This window comes from Neopsephotus bourkii, unplaced genomic scaffold (assembly GCF_033783945.1).
Source record: "Neopsephotus bourkii isolate Nb327-2 ecotype Australia unplaced genomic scaffold, CSIRO-AGI_Nbou_v1 NB_846, whole genome shotgun sequence".
Lineage (NCBI taxonomy): Eukaryota > Metazoa > Chordata > Aves > Psittaciformes > Psittacidae > Neopsephotus > Neopsephotus bourkii.
Genome location: NW_026901342.1, coordinates 2,838,780 through 2,857,017, shown reverse-complemented (window position 1 = coordinate 2,857,017; position 18,238 = coordinate 2,838,780). Strand labels below are relative to the sequence as shown.

Genomic DNA, 18,238 nt, shown 5'->3' with positions numbered 1-18,238 from the left:
AAATAATTGCTAATTAAAACAGAAAAAGGAAAAGAAGGAAAAGGAAAATCAGATTTACGAGTAGGGACCCGGAAAAATCTCTCAAGTTGTCAGAGCTATAACACTGTCATGTCTGCTTCCTGCAGCCTCGCGTGTAACCTATTCCCTTTCTTTAGCCGGGAATGACACTTGTCTGCTGGAGCTGCCGGGTTTGTCCAAAAGCACTTTTGACTGCGAATGCAGAGAGTTCCACTTCATGCTAACCAGAAGGGTGCAACTGGGAAAAACCAGAACATTAACATATAGGCAAATTTTAGAGGAAATGACTGTTACAGCATTGAGTGATTAATATGTATTTGCACAGTAGGGAGAGCTGCAGGCCAGTAACATATGCTTTTAGCAGATATAAAACACGGCTTTAATGGATACTATTCCAGAGAAAGCAGGTGTATTCAAGAGGTGTTTGTAGAGGTGGAATTTCAATTAAAGGCCTCAGACAGCACCAGCTCTAGCTATATATATAACATAACTGATGGGCAAAGGACATCTGGGAAACTGGGAGTTCTTCCCTACAAACTCCTTCATTTATTCTGTACACACCACCAGCTCAGACGCAGCAAATACTTTTATGCCACGTAATTTTTAGATATTCTTATTGTCCTGGGTTCAGCAGTAGCAGTCATTTTTCTCCTTCTTAGTAGCTGGTGCAGTGCTGTGGTTTTGACTTTTGGCCTGGGAACAGTGCTGATAACACCAATGTTTCAAAGAACTGCTGTGGTTTAAGCCCAGCCAGCAACTCAGAACCACACAGCCACTCGCTCACTCCCCTGACTCCTCACACCACATCTTTAACATGGAGGCAGATAACAGGACATCTTTCGTTTGTCTCACAATATATAGTTATGCACTACGGGATAGTACTTCCTCAGTTTTTGTGAAAATGTCAACTGAAAAGTCTGTTGACTCACTGCTGGAAGTGTTGCTGGCTGACAAACCAGCTACATTTTTCATAGGCAGGAAAAGGTGAAAGATAAAAATCTATGGGATAAAAGTAAGTACGGATACATCTTTTTTTTTTTCTCCAAAGCAGTATCACAAAATGGCTGGAGAGCAGTTATCTGTGAAAAATGGTGACTGACATGAGTGTCATGAGGTCATCAGATACAGTTTAATAAATGACAGTTTTTATGGAATAAATGAGCTATCCCATTAGCTTCAACTTGTCTCCAAACAAATCCTCATTAACTAACCACTTCATGGCAAACAGCTGAGGCTTGATTTTTGTGGGGAGTCATCAGGGACTGAGCCAGAGAAATCACTGTGTAAATGCAAGTCTAGAAGAAGACATGCCAGTTGCCTTCAATATCATCAAGTATTAAAATATGGATTTATTGGAGATAGAATAGGAAATCTGTAGTAAGCATGAAGATGAACCAAAGTGCATGAAATTAGAAGTTCTTTATTAAAAAAACCAAAAACAACTAACATCTTAAGAAGACAAACCAATAAGAATCAACAAACCCACTGAAGTGAATAGTGGAAAGCTGACTGGCAGATGACTTGTGCATTAGCAGCACACAAAGCATTTGCAGTCCTTGTTCTACAGAACTAGTTAATGACATTACTACTTTTGCAATGTGAACTTCTTTTCATTTAAGCTATTTTGAGTAATGAAACTTCCTCCGATTTGGTGAAAAGCCATGACTTTGTCACTTACTGCACTTTAAGGAAGACGTATGCTAATTTCAATTTTGCAAAATCTCTACAAACTGCCTCTGTAGAAAGACACCCACTTATTCCTGCTACATTATCAAAAAGCAAACATGCACTGGTTTTATTTTACAAGTGAAATGTTTTTCATAACAATATGAATGAGCTAGATATTGCTGACAGCTTGAATTAATAATTTCCCTAGGCTTCTTTCTCTCTCCTAAGAAGCATAATGTCATGCTCCAATAACAATAATGGAATCTTCAGGAGAAAAAAAATCAGATGTAAAAGATGATGCCAGATGCTGCCAATGCAGCCAGTGCACTGCAGTAGCAGAAGCTGACAATGCCCCTGCATTGAAAGTGAGAAAAAGAAGTGTGTTTTTTTGAAACAGGAAGTCTATACCAGGTGGGTATACCTAATCTTGCACCCATGATTAATGTCACATGTTGCAAATTACCACACTGATGTTCTACAACCACAATGTTTATTTTTGGAGATTAGTAACAGTAATTGGCAACATTCTGTAATTACACAGGTTCTGGTGTGGGATAAAAAGATTTTCTTCCTTGCGCTTCTGCATAGGCACTGGCCAGAATGTAACCCTAGGAGAGTCCCTGACTCCTCTCCATGCCTGCTGAAGAGGCAGCTGTTTGAAGATGGAGTAAGGATTTCTTACTCAGCAGTAGGTGGTAGAGTTAGTGTTTTGCCACTTCTTTAAAGGTGACACTGCAAAGGACACACATGTACCAAACTTATGTGCTGAGGAGAAGAAAACACAGATGGTTTGCGGGAAGTAAACATGACTGCAGTGCAAATAGAAATAATCTCTTTAATGGAGTCATACCAATTTTGCAATGGGTGGTCTTCTTTTAATCAATGTTTAGCAAATGTATATGAAATACAGTGCCAGTGGTCAATTCACATTATGATGTTATAGACAACAGATGTGAGGCACCCAGTATTGCTCCATCTAAATCTGCTGAGCATGATCTCATTGCTAATTGTGAGGGTCAAAAGAAAGATACAGCCACCCATTCTGCCTCTTCCATTTATGAATGTGACAGAGAAAAACTTGACATTGGGTACAAATCTTTTTTTCTTGTGCAAATTTGTCTGATACTACAGCATAGGGAAAGTGTAAATATTTACTCCACTGACATTTTCCAGGATCTCATCTTTTCTAGCAGCAGAATGGAAAAAAAAACCCATCATTTGAAAAGTTTCCCCCAGAAATTATGTTTTGCAAGCCATTTCTGTATTATTCCCCAGGATTTGGTTGCATGATTTAAGCTTCCAACAGAAAACGGATAAGAAAATCTTAAATTTATATCTTTTTAAAAATACCATAAACTGGATTCCAACAGATTCGTGCTCCTGACCCAGACTCTTCTGGTTGTAAAGGCACCTGCAGTGAAACAAGGGAGCCAGATGTTTTTGTGACAGCAAGCATATGGAAATTTTGAGCTGATTTTGATGCTGGCAGCTGAGGACACTCAGCACCTTTTACAATTAGACCCTCGATGAGCAAAGTCTGCAGGAAAAGAAAGATCTGTCTCATTTCTGCAGCTCAACAGACTGCTCCGATCTGCAATATTGTACTTAAAATATTAAAAAATGTATCTGAAAAACAGATGGGGGAAAGCGTTACTCTTCACTTGATGAAATTCCAACACTGCTGCTGCAGTCCCACAAATTCCCAAAGCTATTTAAACTTTCTATCTATTACCTACCCTTATCAGTCATGTTCATTATTTTCCATTCACTAGTTTTGCCAGCCTTTTGAATGCAATAAAGGGATTCTGGATGTCATTAATTTGATGACCACCTCATATCCTTCTATATCTATATGCCTGCAGGGAAACTGGAGACTCTTCACAACCACAAAACAGGTTCTAAAATATGTGTCAAAATCTGGCTACACTGGGGAATCAAATCGCATCAACAGAATGTGCTAGATAGCACACCAAGTCATATGTGATGGAGGAATAAAGAGAAGACAAAGCATTTTGGAAACACTCAGGTTAAAAGCTCCACGCATCTGTTTCTTACCATCACCTATTCACACAGCGAAAGGTGTTACTGATTCTACATTTTGTTGAAATTAATGATTTTTGAAGTGGAGGGCACATTTATGTTTTATGAAACTATTCTGGACCCACTTTGCTCCTTAAAATCAGTTTCTTTCTTGTCCTTCTCCTTTTCCTTTTGTCACTTCTCACTTTTTTTTTCTTAACCATCAAACTCTTTGCCCTTCAATGAAAGGATGTATGTTGAACTAGGGAAAGAAGTATATTATTAAGAGTAAAAACTGCTTTAACTTCTATTTTTTCCTTTTACAGATACATGTTTTTTCCATTGGTGCATGGTGGCATGCACCAATGGAGAACACATGTATCAACCCACATGCTTTGAATCAGATTCAGTACTGCTTCACCCTACAGCTATTACTTAACCATCCCACTCAAGCTCACAGGATGTAAAACCAATCTTTGTACCCAGCATGAGTCTTCTTAACTAACCTGGTTGTACATACTCTGTAAGAGACACACATCCATTCTCAGTAAGCACTGACAGAAACAGAAAAAGGGTCTCAGGACCGCAGCACACATTTGAAGTCCTGAAAGGATGATGACTGGGAAGATAAATCACATTTTGGGAGGGTGTTCTTATTCATAATGCCATGTGTAATCTGTTGAAGTACATGACACCAGAACAGATGTGATGCGCTGAAGGCTGCATAGACTGCACAGACAAGTTGAACCTAACCTGCATTAGCCCAGCAAGTAGCTGATGTGAGATGATTAAACACAACCACTCATTTACACAAAATAACACTGTACACTTTTAGGTGAACATGATACAGCTTTTTGAGTGGGGATAAAGTCCTAGAGGAAGATTTGGGAAGGGTGAATGTTGGTACTGGAAAACTTAACTAACAACTTCTTGCCCTTATTTATCTCCCCTTTTCTGAAAGAGAATAAGCATTTCAGTCTTAGCAGTGCATTAGCATCACTTTTAACAGGATCTGACTTCCCCCATAACAACATCCCAAAGAGGGAAAGAGATGGCATAAAGCAATATGTGTAGGGACAGAGCCCGCTCTCTCTGAAATACATAACCAGACAGTAACTCACTTCACCTAGATGAGAGCATGCAGCCTTGCAAACTTCACCATCAGGGCTTGCAACACAGATGCAATTCTTCCTTTCACCCCCATCTCTCTGAATACCTTCTTCCCATGTTTTTTTAAAAAAATAATATATATAATTATATAATATTTATATATAAAAATATTAAAAAGAGGCAAATGTTAAAACATCACATAAGAATTCAGGTAACTGTGTGACATAAGACAGAGTAAGGTCATGGCACCAGGTGACTAATTTTGCCACTTGGGTGTAAATTACCGTTCATGCAAAATAGAAAGCAGCAGATTTTCTCAAAGAGTTCCTGAGGCAGTCAGATTGGGGCTAGTAGTTCATGGATGGGTTGGGTTTTATTCATTGCTTGTATATTTTTGGTCTACTAAGACCCTGGCTTTTTTCTGCCACAGGTGTACATCATTTTATTTGACTCTTAACAAAGTTCAGGAGAAGAGAATTAAATTGAGAAAAAGGAATTTCAAAACAGAAATAGCCTGCTTTATTTAAACAAAGATTCTGCCAGCATTTATTTTGTTATACTATTACGATGTTCTGACTTCCATTTAAACCTTTCCAGAGGGATTCAGATCTACATTTTACGTCAGTTAAAGACATAATTAATTTAAAAATCATTATAGGAAGGAGAACAGTTATCAAGCTGCCATCATCTTAACTGTGCAGAGACAAAAAGTAGGTGTCTTTCTCAACAGAACAAGCAAGAGATCTGTCACAATAGAGGGTTATGTGATATTATTTATCTTTTTTTTTTTTTTTTATCCCTCCTGTGATAGCTTAGCTCAAATCCTTGATCAAAGCAACTAGGAACTGCTCTGCTCAGATGGCTTACTGCATTTTAAGTGGAATGCAATTTAGTGCTCTCCCGTCTGACCAAAGCCAAATTCAGCAAGGGAAAACAATTTCCAAAGAGCAACACATCCATTTCCCCCTTGAGAGGCCAGACAAAGGTTGTGGCATTAGAACAGATTACGAGCATCTGCCTACAGTGTGCTTCTGATAAAAAGTAAGACTGTGATGGCAGCTAGACTGTCCCTCTCTGCAAAATAAAATTAGGTGTTTTTCAGATTCCAGTATTTGACTTGCATTGTGCTTTGTTATTGAGCATTGTAAAGAGCAGTGCAGTGAGACTGGTGTAATATAAAGAAATAAAGGGTAAATCACATTTATGTGTATACTTCAGAGCTTCTGTAATTTTTTTTTTTAATCTACAGATGTCTTTGCTACTACATTTCCATTGGGTTTGTCTGTGGCATTACTAGAGAAAAAAGGCAGTCTCTGTTTCAAGAAGTGGTTAAAAATATATGCACCTCATAGTCTACCATAGCTTCAAAGAGCCAATTACTGTTAGACCATTGCATAAACACACATTTAGGAAGCATGAAAATATGTAATTATTTACTGGATCCAGTACCTAATACATCATGTCTGAGCTCTGAAATGGGAATTACTGACATGATGAAATATAACAGCTCTGAACAAATTGCTGCAGTGCAAGAAGGACCCTGCAGAGCTGTACTCATTAAACCCACTTATTAAAAATTCTCACTTAGTTTTTTATTTTTAAATCCAAAATCACAGTCACTTAAAAAGCCCATCATCACCAATTACCTTATCTGTAACTTCTTGGAATATACTATGGTTCAAGAGAGCTTTGTAATTATTGTATCCAAGAACAACCAAAATATTCAGGTTTGTCATAAAGGAATGACGTAGAATTTAATGCAGGTGGGTGGCAGCACGCTGTAGAGACTGGACAGTAGCATACTGTAAAAAGAAAAACCCAAGTTATTTTCACAAGCTGGATGTATTAATTAGTCGCAGCCCCTTCAGGAAAGAGGCCTAAGTCTTCCTTCCCAAAAGATAACTGTAGTTAAAAGCCACCACATTAGTCTATTTTAGGAAAATGGCAGGAATTATTACTGAAAATGTGATTGCATTATATAAATTGGGGCATGTCTTCAGCTTACTGATTCAGCTTATTTCTGTCACCACCATCACAAAACCACTGCATTGGAAATAAGCCAGAACAAAGAAAAGATTCACGTCTGTTGTATTTCTTCATAATATGAAAATTGAATTATTTGCCCTTCATTTGTTATTGGCATCTCAGCTAAAGAATAATGTATCCCTAATGATGAGAGTTCTGTTGCTTTAGAGATATGACCACTCCTTGAGAACAACATTCTGGATAAAGGGTATGCTGTCCTCCCACAGTTTGAAAGTGGAAGCAGACCACGGTTTTATTTTATATTCTGCTCCACATCCCACCCATTATTTTGCAATTATAAGCTGGTGCTGCTATGAGAAACCTGCTTCCTTGCAATGTGATTGCAAGCATATTTCAAAAGGGGTTGGTTCCTACTCCTGCCTGAAATCAGAAAACATTGTCCTCAGAAACGCAGATAAAGAAGGCTGCTGAACCAGAGCTGTTGAAGTCACAAAAGGTAACAAAAAGGTAGACTTGCTTGCAGCAATGAGCATTAGTATACCAGCAGTCTCCACCTAACTGGGTCCCTGGACACTCCTACAACAATGTGCAGGTAGTGGTGCATTCGAAAACACACATGCCTAGTCTGGACCAAAAACATAGTGCAACTCCAAACATGATCCTTTAGGGAGAACTATGTAAGTCTGAAATGATTATCACTTTAGTTTGTGCAGTATAATCAAAGGAAATGAATTAATGGCTGACTGTATTTAAGCACATTCCATACATATATATGCAAAAGGTTTCATCTCCATAAAGAAATTAAGAGACTAACTAATAATGAAACATTACATTTTATGTAACTAATCATTGCATCCTCTGTATTTGTGCTGCCACTAGATGAGCAATCTACTTAAAAGTTCTTTTCATAGAATGTTATAGATTTCTGTTAAAGATCAGCTTCTCCTGAAAAGTCATGTTATTTCCTGTTCCATTTCAGAGTGTCAAATTTACAGCTCTAATGGCCATCCTATTCCCAGCATCAGAAAAGGCCTGTGGGGTCGTGCAGAGCAGCAGGCTGAGCAGCAGTCAGCAGTGTACTGTGGCACTGAAGACTGCTGACTGCATGCCAGCCAGTCTCTGCCAAAGCACAGCTGGCAGTTTAAGGCAAGTGTATTTCTGGTAGGACCACATCTCCAGTCTGTGTCCAGAGTGCCAATCCCAGCATGGGAGACACATGGACATTGACAGAGTTAGTAGAGCTAGAGTGTGATGTACCCATATTTAGTCTTGGAAATGTCCAAATCATTTGGACGGCTGGTGAAGCCAAACACACAAGTGCTGTGTGAACAAAACAGTGGAATTGTTCTGTTCTAGAAATATTAACAAAGTAACACAACACATTCCTTCAAAATATTTTAAAAACACAGTTTTGAATGATTAAGAGCTTTCTCATATTCTTACCTCACTAAGAGTCTCGGTCCAAAAATTTAGAAGCATATCAAGCAAATGAAGAATGAGAATAGTAACCAAAGATCGAATACCAAGGGGTATTACAAGTCTTTAATTTCCTGCTTTTGAAAAACATTTATAACTTTGGTGACCACTTTTAACTCCAAGCTTTACTTTCTTAGAGGTAGAAATAAAAAAATAGGCCATACCCTACAAAACAAAGTCCTTGTCTCATCTCTTCTCCTTAGAAAGTTCTGAGCTTTCACTGTGCTCAGCAACTCACCTCGAGCCTTACCTGAAATTGCAAGGGCTGAGCACTTTCCTGGCGTGCTGTGAGGGAAAATGGGCTTGTCATAAAGAAATAAAAATCACCAAGCTCCAGGCTGAATTCCACAGGTTGTCTCTCTCCAGATCTGAGCAGTGTCTCAGATAGGAACAAATAGTTTAAATTCAATATTCATAATCACACAGAGAAAGAAAAGTAGTACCAGGGAAGATGACAAAAAAATTGGTGTGATATATTTCACTTAAGTTGTGAATCAGCTGTAACTACCAAGTATTCTTAAGGTAGGGTCTCTGTAATATTATATAGAATCATAGAATGGTTTGGGTTGGGGAAGGGACCTTAAAAATCATCTAGCTCCAATGCCCTGCCGTGGGCAGGGACACCTTCTACTAGACCAACCTGATTCAGACTGGCCTTGAACACTTCTGGGGATGGGGCATTTCTTCCAGCAATCACTGTCTTTCAGGCCACAGAGTTCCACATGTCTTCAGGACGTAGAGACTTTACATCCAAAAGGTAAAATAGAATTTATCAAACATTTCAATTCCTGTTCTCAGTTGGCATAAACTATACCACACGTAAATGAACCTGATGCAACCCACCAAATGTCTGGGTAGCCTTTCCATGTCCAACTCTTTCTCACACCTGAGTCCTGCACCTGACCCACTCGCAGCCATTTCCATGAGTGCCTTGCATCATGCTTTAAGTCCAAAATGTTCCAGCAAGATCTCTGTTGTGAATTTCTCTCATTAAAAACTTCCTCTGGCTTCATAAACATGTTTTTCATTTTGTGTGTGATGTGGATCTTAACATTCATAGTCAAAGCTGACTTCTGGGATAGACAAGGCGAAACTTGTTTTAACTACAGTCAGATGCCTCTGAAATTGGAAACAGTGTTCTCCAAGGTCAGCTCCTCATTAGTAAAGCAAAACATTTTTAACTGCTGGCTTAAGCAATTTGAAAGCAGATCCAAAGCCGGACTACATTTCAGGATTACTCAAGGAAACAGAGGAAATGAACCATGTAAATTCTTTGTCAAACATTTTTTTTACACTCTTCAATTCTATTTTAAGGTTCAACATCTGCATGGAAGCCTTAACTTGGTTATGTTTCTTCAGATCTTCTGCGGAAATATAATAATTTTGGTACAGGTCCAGAAACCAACCCTAGCTTCAACAGGAAATCAAATTTGAAATCCTAATTACTTGTTTCTTTTTGGACAGAGCAGTCACTGAAAGGACAGCTCTGAGGAGTTCAAAAGAGCTTAGACGCAGCTGGCATACAGTCAGCTACAGCTTCCCCTTCTCTGCAGTATTTGATTTTATTTTTGAATTCTGCCAGGCACGAGTCTATTTTTAAAGCTGTTTGCGTTTTCTTTCCTCCTCCTTTAAGAGATACATATATATTGGCTAGGCAGCCCCTTAGAGATTTTCCATAAAATAATACCTGACCTCTCTCAGTCAGATGTTCCAGCAAACAGAAGGAAAAGAGCTTGCTCAGCAGAAGAACCATAATTAGCATATACTGTGATAACCCTCAGCCCTTCTCTAACCTGCTGGCTACACAGCACGATTTCCTTGGGATTTTTGTTTGGTTTGCTTTTAGGCAGAAGTGTAATATTACTGAGAATCACCAGATGGCATTGCTGCAGATAACTTTGATATTTCTGTTTACCTGACTGTACAGAGGATAGATACGGAGAAAATACTGAAATCCAGTGCAAAGTTTTTACTGATGTTACTACTCAAGTTCTTTTACAGAGATGCCATTTTCAAATTAAACATATCCAACCTCAGTTATACATTTGTATTGCATATGCTAATAATGCCCGAGTCCTCATAATGTGATAAGGTTTGTTTGCAGCAAATGCGCATGGCCACACAGATATGGTTTAGAAACACAGACGCAAGAAATGTAGGAGAAATGTTCTTTAGACTACATTAAAATTTCATTTCTTCCTAATTACTGTGTTAAGTTCATTGAAATTATTTACAGACTTCTAAAATTGTTAAAAGGCTACCTGTTTAGTGACTGAATCTGTTGATCGAAGCATTTCAGCTATAATGGTTGCATCTGTAAATAACCTGGAATCACATCATGTAATAACTCACAGCTCACTAAATTCCTCTGAAGATACCAAATGACATGGGTGGTAATTTTTAGTGCAGACTGTGGTATGTAACATATGTCAGCACTTCAGAGCTTCTGTAGCTCACAGCCTGCACAGCCTGCTCCAAGGAATGAGCTCTGGCCAGTGCAGGCTGCATCTGCCTCTGAAGGTACGATGCTGAGTGAGCAAATACAAGGCGGAATGTAACTTCAATTGCTTAGCTTTCAAGTCATGATGAAATTGTGACATAGCACTTAATTTCTATTTCTATATGAAGTGGTAAGATAGTATTTTCTCTCCTTCGTTTCAAACTTCTTCATTTTAAAAGATGATAAAACATGATTTCACATGCAAGATTGCCTAAATACCTTCCAGCTACAGGCAGAAATGTCACTTTGGTGAGGTTAGGATTTTTCTCCCCACTCAGTATAACATTTTATCCCATTGATCACAACAGGTTTGTGCCTACAACCCCAATTTTATACTCGGGCTTGGTTTCAGCCATATGCCAAGGTCACCAGTTGGGCAATCATCCGTGGCTGAGCTCTGTGCCACAGCTACTATATTAGCACTGGATTTATAGTTATATTGAGAACATTCCCAGCTATGCCACTAGAGATGTATCCTAATTTCAGAATCAAACCCCCAAAACTATGTGGCAAAAAGGAAATTAAAACCTGAGGCTGTGACTACTGTAGCATAGGCTGACAGGCAGAGGTAAGCGTGATGTTTCTCCATAGTCGGTGATTAATATTTTTACCCAGATGCCTTGGAAAGCTGTGGGTCATTGCTCTGGAGGAATAATTCGGAATCCAGTGGTCAGGCAGCTGTCTTGTCTTTTCCATCATCATCAAGTTGGCATTTTCCTGGGCTTCTAGCCCAGGTCAAAGAAATTCCCAGTATCAGTGTATGATCACAGATTTCTACATTAGTGAATGAAAAGGCAAATCACAGAGGGAATTGCTAATGTTTATGAAAGGAATCTTGCTTGGTTAAAAAGTCAAAGGTGTTTTTGGAGCAGGAGAACAGTTCTCTCATTTGGGGATATTAAATCCACAGTTTAGATCATAACTGCCTTTATGTCTCCCATGAAACATTTGAAATACCACCTCAGTGGAGAGGAGTATGATATACCGTTCTCCTGTCTACACATCTTCCTAGCTGTTGTGCCGTTTCCAATTTTATTGAAGCAGATATTAACAGAAACCATCAATGATACCTTTCATGTTTCTCTTCTGTGAGCCAGCCAGAGCCAACAGCAAGGTAGACATATAGATGCTTTTGGATGGAGTTAATTCAGCTTTAATCCCCATTAAATGGATACTGGTATGTAAGTTAGGTAGTAAAAGAGACAAGCTGCCTGAAACTCTAACAGTGTAAGAGATAGGCCCTTGGGAGCCTGAGAATTAAAAAATGAGAAAGATAATTCTGTAAAATTCCCATGGCAGAAAATATATACCTACAGCAGTCTTTAAATGCCTCTATGGATGTCCAAAGAGAGGGCTGCAAATTGCTTTGCTATCTGCATTTTATATAGGGGACATATATATAGGAACAGTAACCCAAGACAGACCCACTGGATTACACTATTGAATAACATAGCTTTGTTCATATGATTTTTTAATAAAGCCAGCAATCCAGAGAAGAGATCAGGCCTCTGTTTGTGGTTGTACTACAAAAAAGGAACATAAACATGAGACAGTTTACAATAATGATTTTCCTCTTCTTAGTTTTCCAGTGGTTTGGGTTGATACACAGAGCCAACCTTCTCTATTTATACATCATCATCCCCAAACACAGGCATAATTTTTCTGAGTGTCAGAAACAACATCTCATATGAAAATAAGAAAAAAATCTCTCTTCTGTATTAATTAATTAAAGATTAAAGTTATTTTTATAAAGGAAAAGTGTTAACAAATCCATTCTCATAGAACTGATAAACCACTCTGAGATACCCAAATTGATCTAACAAAGGTCAATGCACACTGAAAAACCCCTGAGAATTCCCATCCTTCAGCTTTTGCCTCAGAATACGTTTGACACAAGCTAATACCATACATGAAGCAATATATACCTCATTTAAATCCTGTCTTTGTGGTGTGGTGCAAACCCTGCATGCACTCAAGAACTACTTTTGTAGCAGAAATGTTGTCATATGAATACTGTTTCTTAAAGGTTAGTGATTTTGATGAGAACTGCTCTGCATCATTTTTTGAAAAAGCTTTGATGTTTGTGATGTACTTGACAACGTATTTCTAACAGTACTTAAACATGTTACTTTTAGAAAAATCATGACTTAAGCTGAACATTTTTAGTGAAAGGACTGAAAGTGTCCTTTGATGACATAAAGCAACTGACAAGCATCTTTAGAAAAGACTGGAGTGAGAGATGAGAACTTACAAGGTATAAACAACTGCACCTCTGAGATAACACACAAAAAGGTGAAAGTTTTTAGTGTATAGAAAACAGAAATTAAAGAAGCAACTGGGAAAAGAAATAGTAGGTGTAGTGAAATACTTATACTAGTTAATATTAGTCATGAATATGGATAGTACATGAATAGTCAATGAAACTTGTGTAAAGAAGTAGAATGGATGCAGAGAAGTCAAAAGAAAGAGGCTCTTTCTCATCCTCCCACAGGGAAAAGCACGCACATGTAATGGTTCCTGCCTCTTGCTTTCCTGAATGACAAGGCAGATTTGGATTTTGGTTTCCGACTTGGTTTTCCTCCCCCTTAAGCACTGCTTTTGGTGACAGAATCTGTAATTCATTATGGTGATTTCCAAAAGAAAAGCAACCTCAAACATTAAAAGGAAGGTTTCTAAGTCTCATATTTAGAGCAAAACCTCTCTGTCTTGCAAGGCTTGAGTAATTTCAACTGCAGAAAGAGTAACAGCAGGAGGTGAACATGCAGCTTTTGACCTCCAGACCTCTTCTTCCCTTCCTCATTCTCACCTCTGAGATATGGCCTAAAGAGCTGTAACAGTCTCTTTGAGACATTAAACAACACATTCGATAACTTGTAATTTTTAGAAAAGACAAAGATCACCTCATCTTTGTAGGAAAACACAGCAGAGGGACCTGTACTCTGGTAAGAGCCATCAGAGACGCTAACCCAGAACCTTCTTGTTCAGCCTTGTCGAATTGTGATTGCTCTTTTGGGGAGGAGAACAAGAGGAGACGTGACCTTGGACTTCCCTTCTGTATGCTTTTAGCTTAGAATAAATAAGATGGGATGTAGGAGGCACCAGAATTGCATCAGACTTGATCAGTGCATAGTTTTAGGCTGATTAGTCTGTCCAGTTCCCTAGTGAAAAACAGACTCTCTTGTGGGCTTGGTGTCTGATAGAGAGGAGATAACTGTTGATCTGATGGAACTTCACAGAAAGGTACCTTCCCCTTCCACCACCCCTCTGGTTCCTTTTGTTACTCACCAGTACTGCTCTGGATGGTCCTCACCGTGGTGGTTGTACGTGGGGGAGATGAGGACCGCAGTGATATACACTCGTCATCCTGAGAACAGCCCTTCTCAATGGCCCTGACGTAGCTGTGGCTCCTCATGCGGAAGCAGCCCGGCATGGGCAGATCCAGTGCCTCCACTGCCTGAGACTCGAGTTCACTGAACACCGACTCACAGACGGATTCAAACTGACCGTTCACCTCCATCTCACTCACCTGCAGGCAAACACAGAGCAGGTTCAGTACATCTCATACTCTCACAAGCTATGGTGGCACAATGGCAAGCATCAGCTAGAAGATCCCTTCACACATGAAGAAACGGTGAATGCCACATCCCATTCTACAAAGCAACAATAGTTAGGGGGGAAAAAAAGAGGAGACAAAGGTGTTAGGCAGAGATTCAGCAGACTTCAGGCTCTTGGTTTCTCCTGAGACTGGTGGGTATCTGGGATTCCTCATGAAGAGTGTCTGATGAGCAGCATCTGGTTTGTTACCCTAGGACCACAGCAATGGTTGAACCTTTGGCCATTATGATCATTACATTGAAAAAAAAATAATCATTCATACTTTCTTTGAGGAATGAGGAAAAAACCCCAAAGGTCAGTTTAACCAGTACACAATCAATGCAACCCACAGGCAATCACAGTGACAAACCTGAAGGCCTGGGAAACTCAAGGGTAAAAGTGACAACAGACAGTTGGGAAAGGAAGGCTGAGAAGGGACCAAGTTTGCTGCAAGGGCAAAATGTGTAATTACATCTCTAACTGAAAGCAAGAGATGCAAGGGAATCCTTAGACCCTTTGGAGCAGACAGTAGGTGGTGACAAAGACTTGCACTCACGCAAGTTACAAAACATTCAAAAGCATGTGGCCTTGCTGCATGTCTTACAATCCTGGAAACCATTTACCTCAGCTTCACTGGTAATGGATGCGCATGTTTCTAAACTGAGCTTGGCATGAAAGCACAATAATTATCACTATATGAAATGTGCATACAGAAACCACTACTTGAGGATTTTGTTAGTTTTCAAGCATGCCAAAGGCCAAGACAGCAGAAGATAAGGCTATGTTACAGTGGTAGAAAAAAACTTAGAAATTCTTTTCCCAGATTAACTTTATCAAGAAAAATGTTATGCTGAGCATTTGCAAGCATAACTGAAAAGAGAAGTCTCAGGGTAGAGCACAGTTTTTAAAGGGACTCTACTTAAAAGAGCATGGAAAAGTAATAGCATATCATACAGAACAATCTTACCATGGTGCAGAATAGCCATATCCCCAAATAAACATCTCTGAATTAATGCTTTTTTTAAAAAAACAAACCCAAACAACAAACTTCTTCACATTGTCAAATGATGCTCAGTCTTTGGCAGACAGCTTTGTCTAAGTGTTAGGTGTAAACTAAGTAGGTCACCTAACTTAATGTTCATATAGTTGCCTTGAAGACTTGAATTTCATTGGTCTTCCTCTTAGATACATCTTGACCCTCTTTCTAGAGCATCACCCCATAGCCTATGCAAAGTGCCTCACTATAAAATACACAGGTGAATATTCTGAAGTTTCAGTGTCCAAATATAGAATACTGCAGAAATTCAAACTACAGATCCATTCTGAATGGCACATATATTTGCTATGGCTATAGCTAAAGTCCTGGCATCAAAGATGCCACACACTTTTTTTGACATTGTAGTGACTTGAGATGCCAATAATAAGGGGGCAGTATCTGGCATCACAAATCCTGCCTGCTGTACTTCTGGACTAGTGAAAGAAAGTACTTTTATCCAAATGATTAATCCAAATGATCCACTTGAGGAAACTCATACCAGGGAGCTACAGAATTTAGCAAATTAACTACTGGCCCACTGCCCTGTGGAGTGCTTCTGCATTTCTTCCTGATCCAGATTCCTGCCCAACTCGATTGTACAAACATCTATGCAAGGACAGGCTATTTTATGGTGCTAAAGCTCATAAACTGAATGTGTTACAAGCTCATAAACTGAATGTGTCACAGCAGGCTTATTTTTTCCTCTAGTTTAGAATTAACATGAAGAGGTCTCATAGGATTTCAGAGCAAAAAATACGAACAGATCGTTGCACTTTATATACTGCAACATTTGTACTATACAGGTGAAAAGTTCAGAGGTGCCCAAGGTTAAGAATGCACACAATAGCATAAAGAAAGCTCTAAAATGTCTAATGAAATACTAATAGAATTGTGAAATACAGAATACTACAGACGTAATTTTTCTTCAGCTTGTGAACTGGGCTTTTGGGAGGCATTCCAAAAAAAGTGATTTGAAGTACCAGGCACAAGACCCTTAAAAGAACCCTGTTTAAAGACACTGTTGATGAACACCTGCTTTGGATAAAGAAAAATAAAAAATTACACTGCTCCTTCAAAGAAACTGCATGCTGTGCCACTCATCTATTTGCAAAGGGCAGGTTATGGCATTATCAAATGTTACCCTCTCACAAACAAGACTGTGTGAATACACTCCTGATTTCTTCAATACATTATGAAAATGTGTGGCATGGAATGGCCTTGTTCCACATTAAGCAAAATCGAGTTTCTCTTATTGCAAAGGCTTGGTCAGTAGCTGCTCTCCAGGCCACAGTGGGTGCCTGTCACTCACCTGACTGATGGTGCTCATGGCTCTCATGTAGCTCTCGTTGCGGGAGCGGAACTTGGGGGATGTCAGCAGCCCTGCTGGGTCCAGGCTGTCCAGGCTCCTGTTGATGGAGACTTCACTCACTGCTCTCAGGTAACTGTGGCTCCGGATCTGAAGCTTCGGCGAGTGTTCACTGGATATCCTGGGAGATGTGGGGAAGGAGATAGAAAAAAGGTATTTCATGAAATCCAAATGGCCTCACCAGGAGCAAGAATAACCAGGTATTTTTCACTGGATCAGCAAGACCTGAACAAGTCATTACACAGTCTCTGTATATTTACAAAGTAAGGATAATGTCAGTGCTGTTATTTGTATTGCCACACCTGTTTATTTGGTGGGAGGAAGAGAAAAGGAAGGAAAGGACTTACTTTTTGTAAACCTTGTTTTTGGTAAACTGTGCCTAAGGAGAATGGCAAAATAACTTCCATTTTATTTAGAAACAGCTGCATGGAAAATTTTTACACTGTACTGACAGTAGCAGCAATCAGGTGCAGCAACGCCCCTCACTGTGTGGGACTTTCGAAATGACAACACTGAAATGATTTCACGTGTTGGTTTTAAAAGAATAAACAGAGCCACTGAGGTGAGTGCAGTGGAGGAAAGCCCTCTGTCCTTAGAGAGTTGAATGTAGCAACCACCAAAACAGCTGGGAGGCGGGTAAAGAAAGAAGCCTGGTACTAATACTGGCTGAGTGATTCCAAAGACATCAGCTGAACATCCATGTCTTGCAGTGCAGTTGGTGGGAACGGTAGGGGCTCTATTCCTCTAAGGGGTTATTTCTCTGAGGAAACCTGGCGCTGAACAGACCTGATGGTGCTGTGACTCTGACGCCCATGTACGTACCAATCTCATGGGAATGCTTCTTAGGGAGCTTTCAAGAGTGTACGGGCCAATAGGGTAGGCAGGTTATACACAACATGCAAAATGCACTTGTAGAACATTTTAACCTGGGAAACCACTCCAAGAACTTGGGGCATCTGGTGAGGTTTGACGTGCTCTAAAATTTTATTCCTGCTTAAGCTGTAAGTTGAGAAAATGTAAGCTGGGGAAGTAGCTTTACAACGCTGATGTCAAATTAGAAGTTTAAAAACCACAGTGGTGTGTCTGAAGTGATTACTTTCTCCATCTTTACAACACAACTGACAGATAAAATGTACAAGTAGTCCCAAACAAACCAACCTCCCACATAGGTGAGGTGTACAAACTGCACTGCTCCTGCCATATATGCTTAGAGTCAGCTAGCAAAGGCTGTAATGTGTAGAAACAATCCTCCACCTGTGGGATGGTTTATCACCTGAAAGTGCTGGCTAGGTGCTGTCTTCATAGTCACAGGCATCCTATAAAGATGTGTCACAAAAAGTGATCCACGTCATGCCTTTTATGCAATACAATTAATTTTGGGGACATTCTTTTTGAAGCAATTAAACAGTGGATAAAGTATTGAAAGGGTGGTTCTTCAATATATTTAATGAAATATCCTTAATAT

General features: G+C 39.4%; 1 protein-coding gene across 4 annotated transcripts in view; it reads right to left on the bottom strand.

Moving 5' to 3' along the window:
• DLGAP1 (DLG associated protein 1) overlaps positions 1–18,238 on the bottom strand; it is a 397,255-nt gene that overhangs the window by 82,905 nt on the left and 296,112 nt on the right. For all 4 annotated transcript variants that reach the window (XM_061356370.1, XM_061356372.1, XM_061356371.1 and 1 more), the window contains 2 exons: positions 16,717–16,894; positions 14,063–14,303 (listed from right to left, as the gene is read on the bottom strand). In XM_061356370.1, the coding sequence (XP_061212354.1) occupies positions 14,063–14,303; positions 16,717–16,894 (419 nt within the window). The remainder of the gene's footprint in view (positions 1–14,062; positions 14,304–16,716; positions 16,895–18,238) is intronic.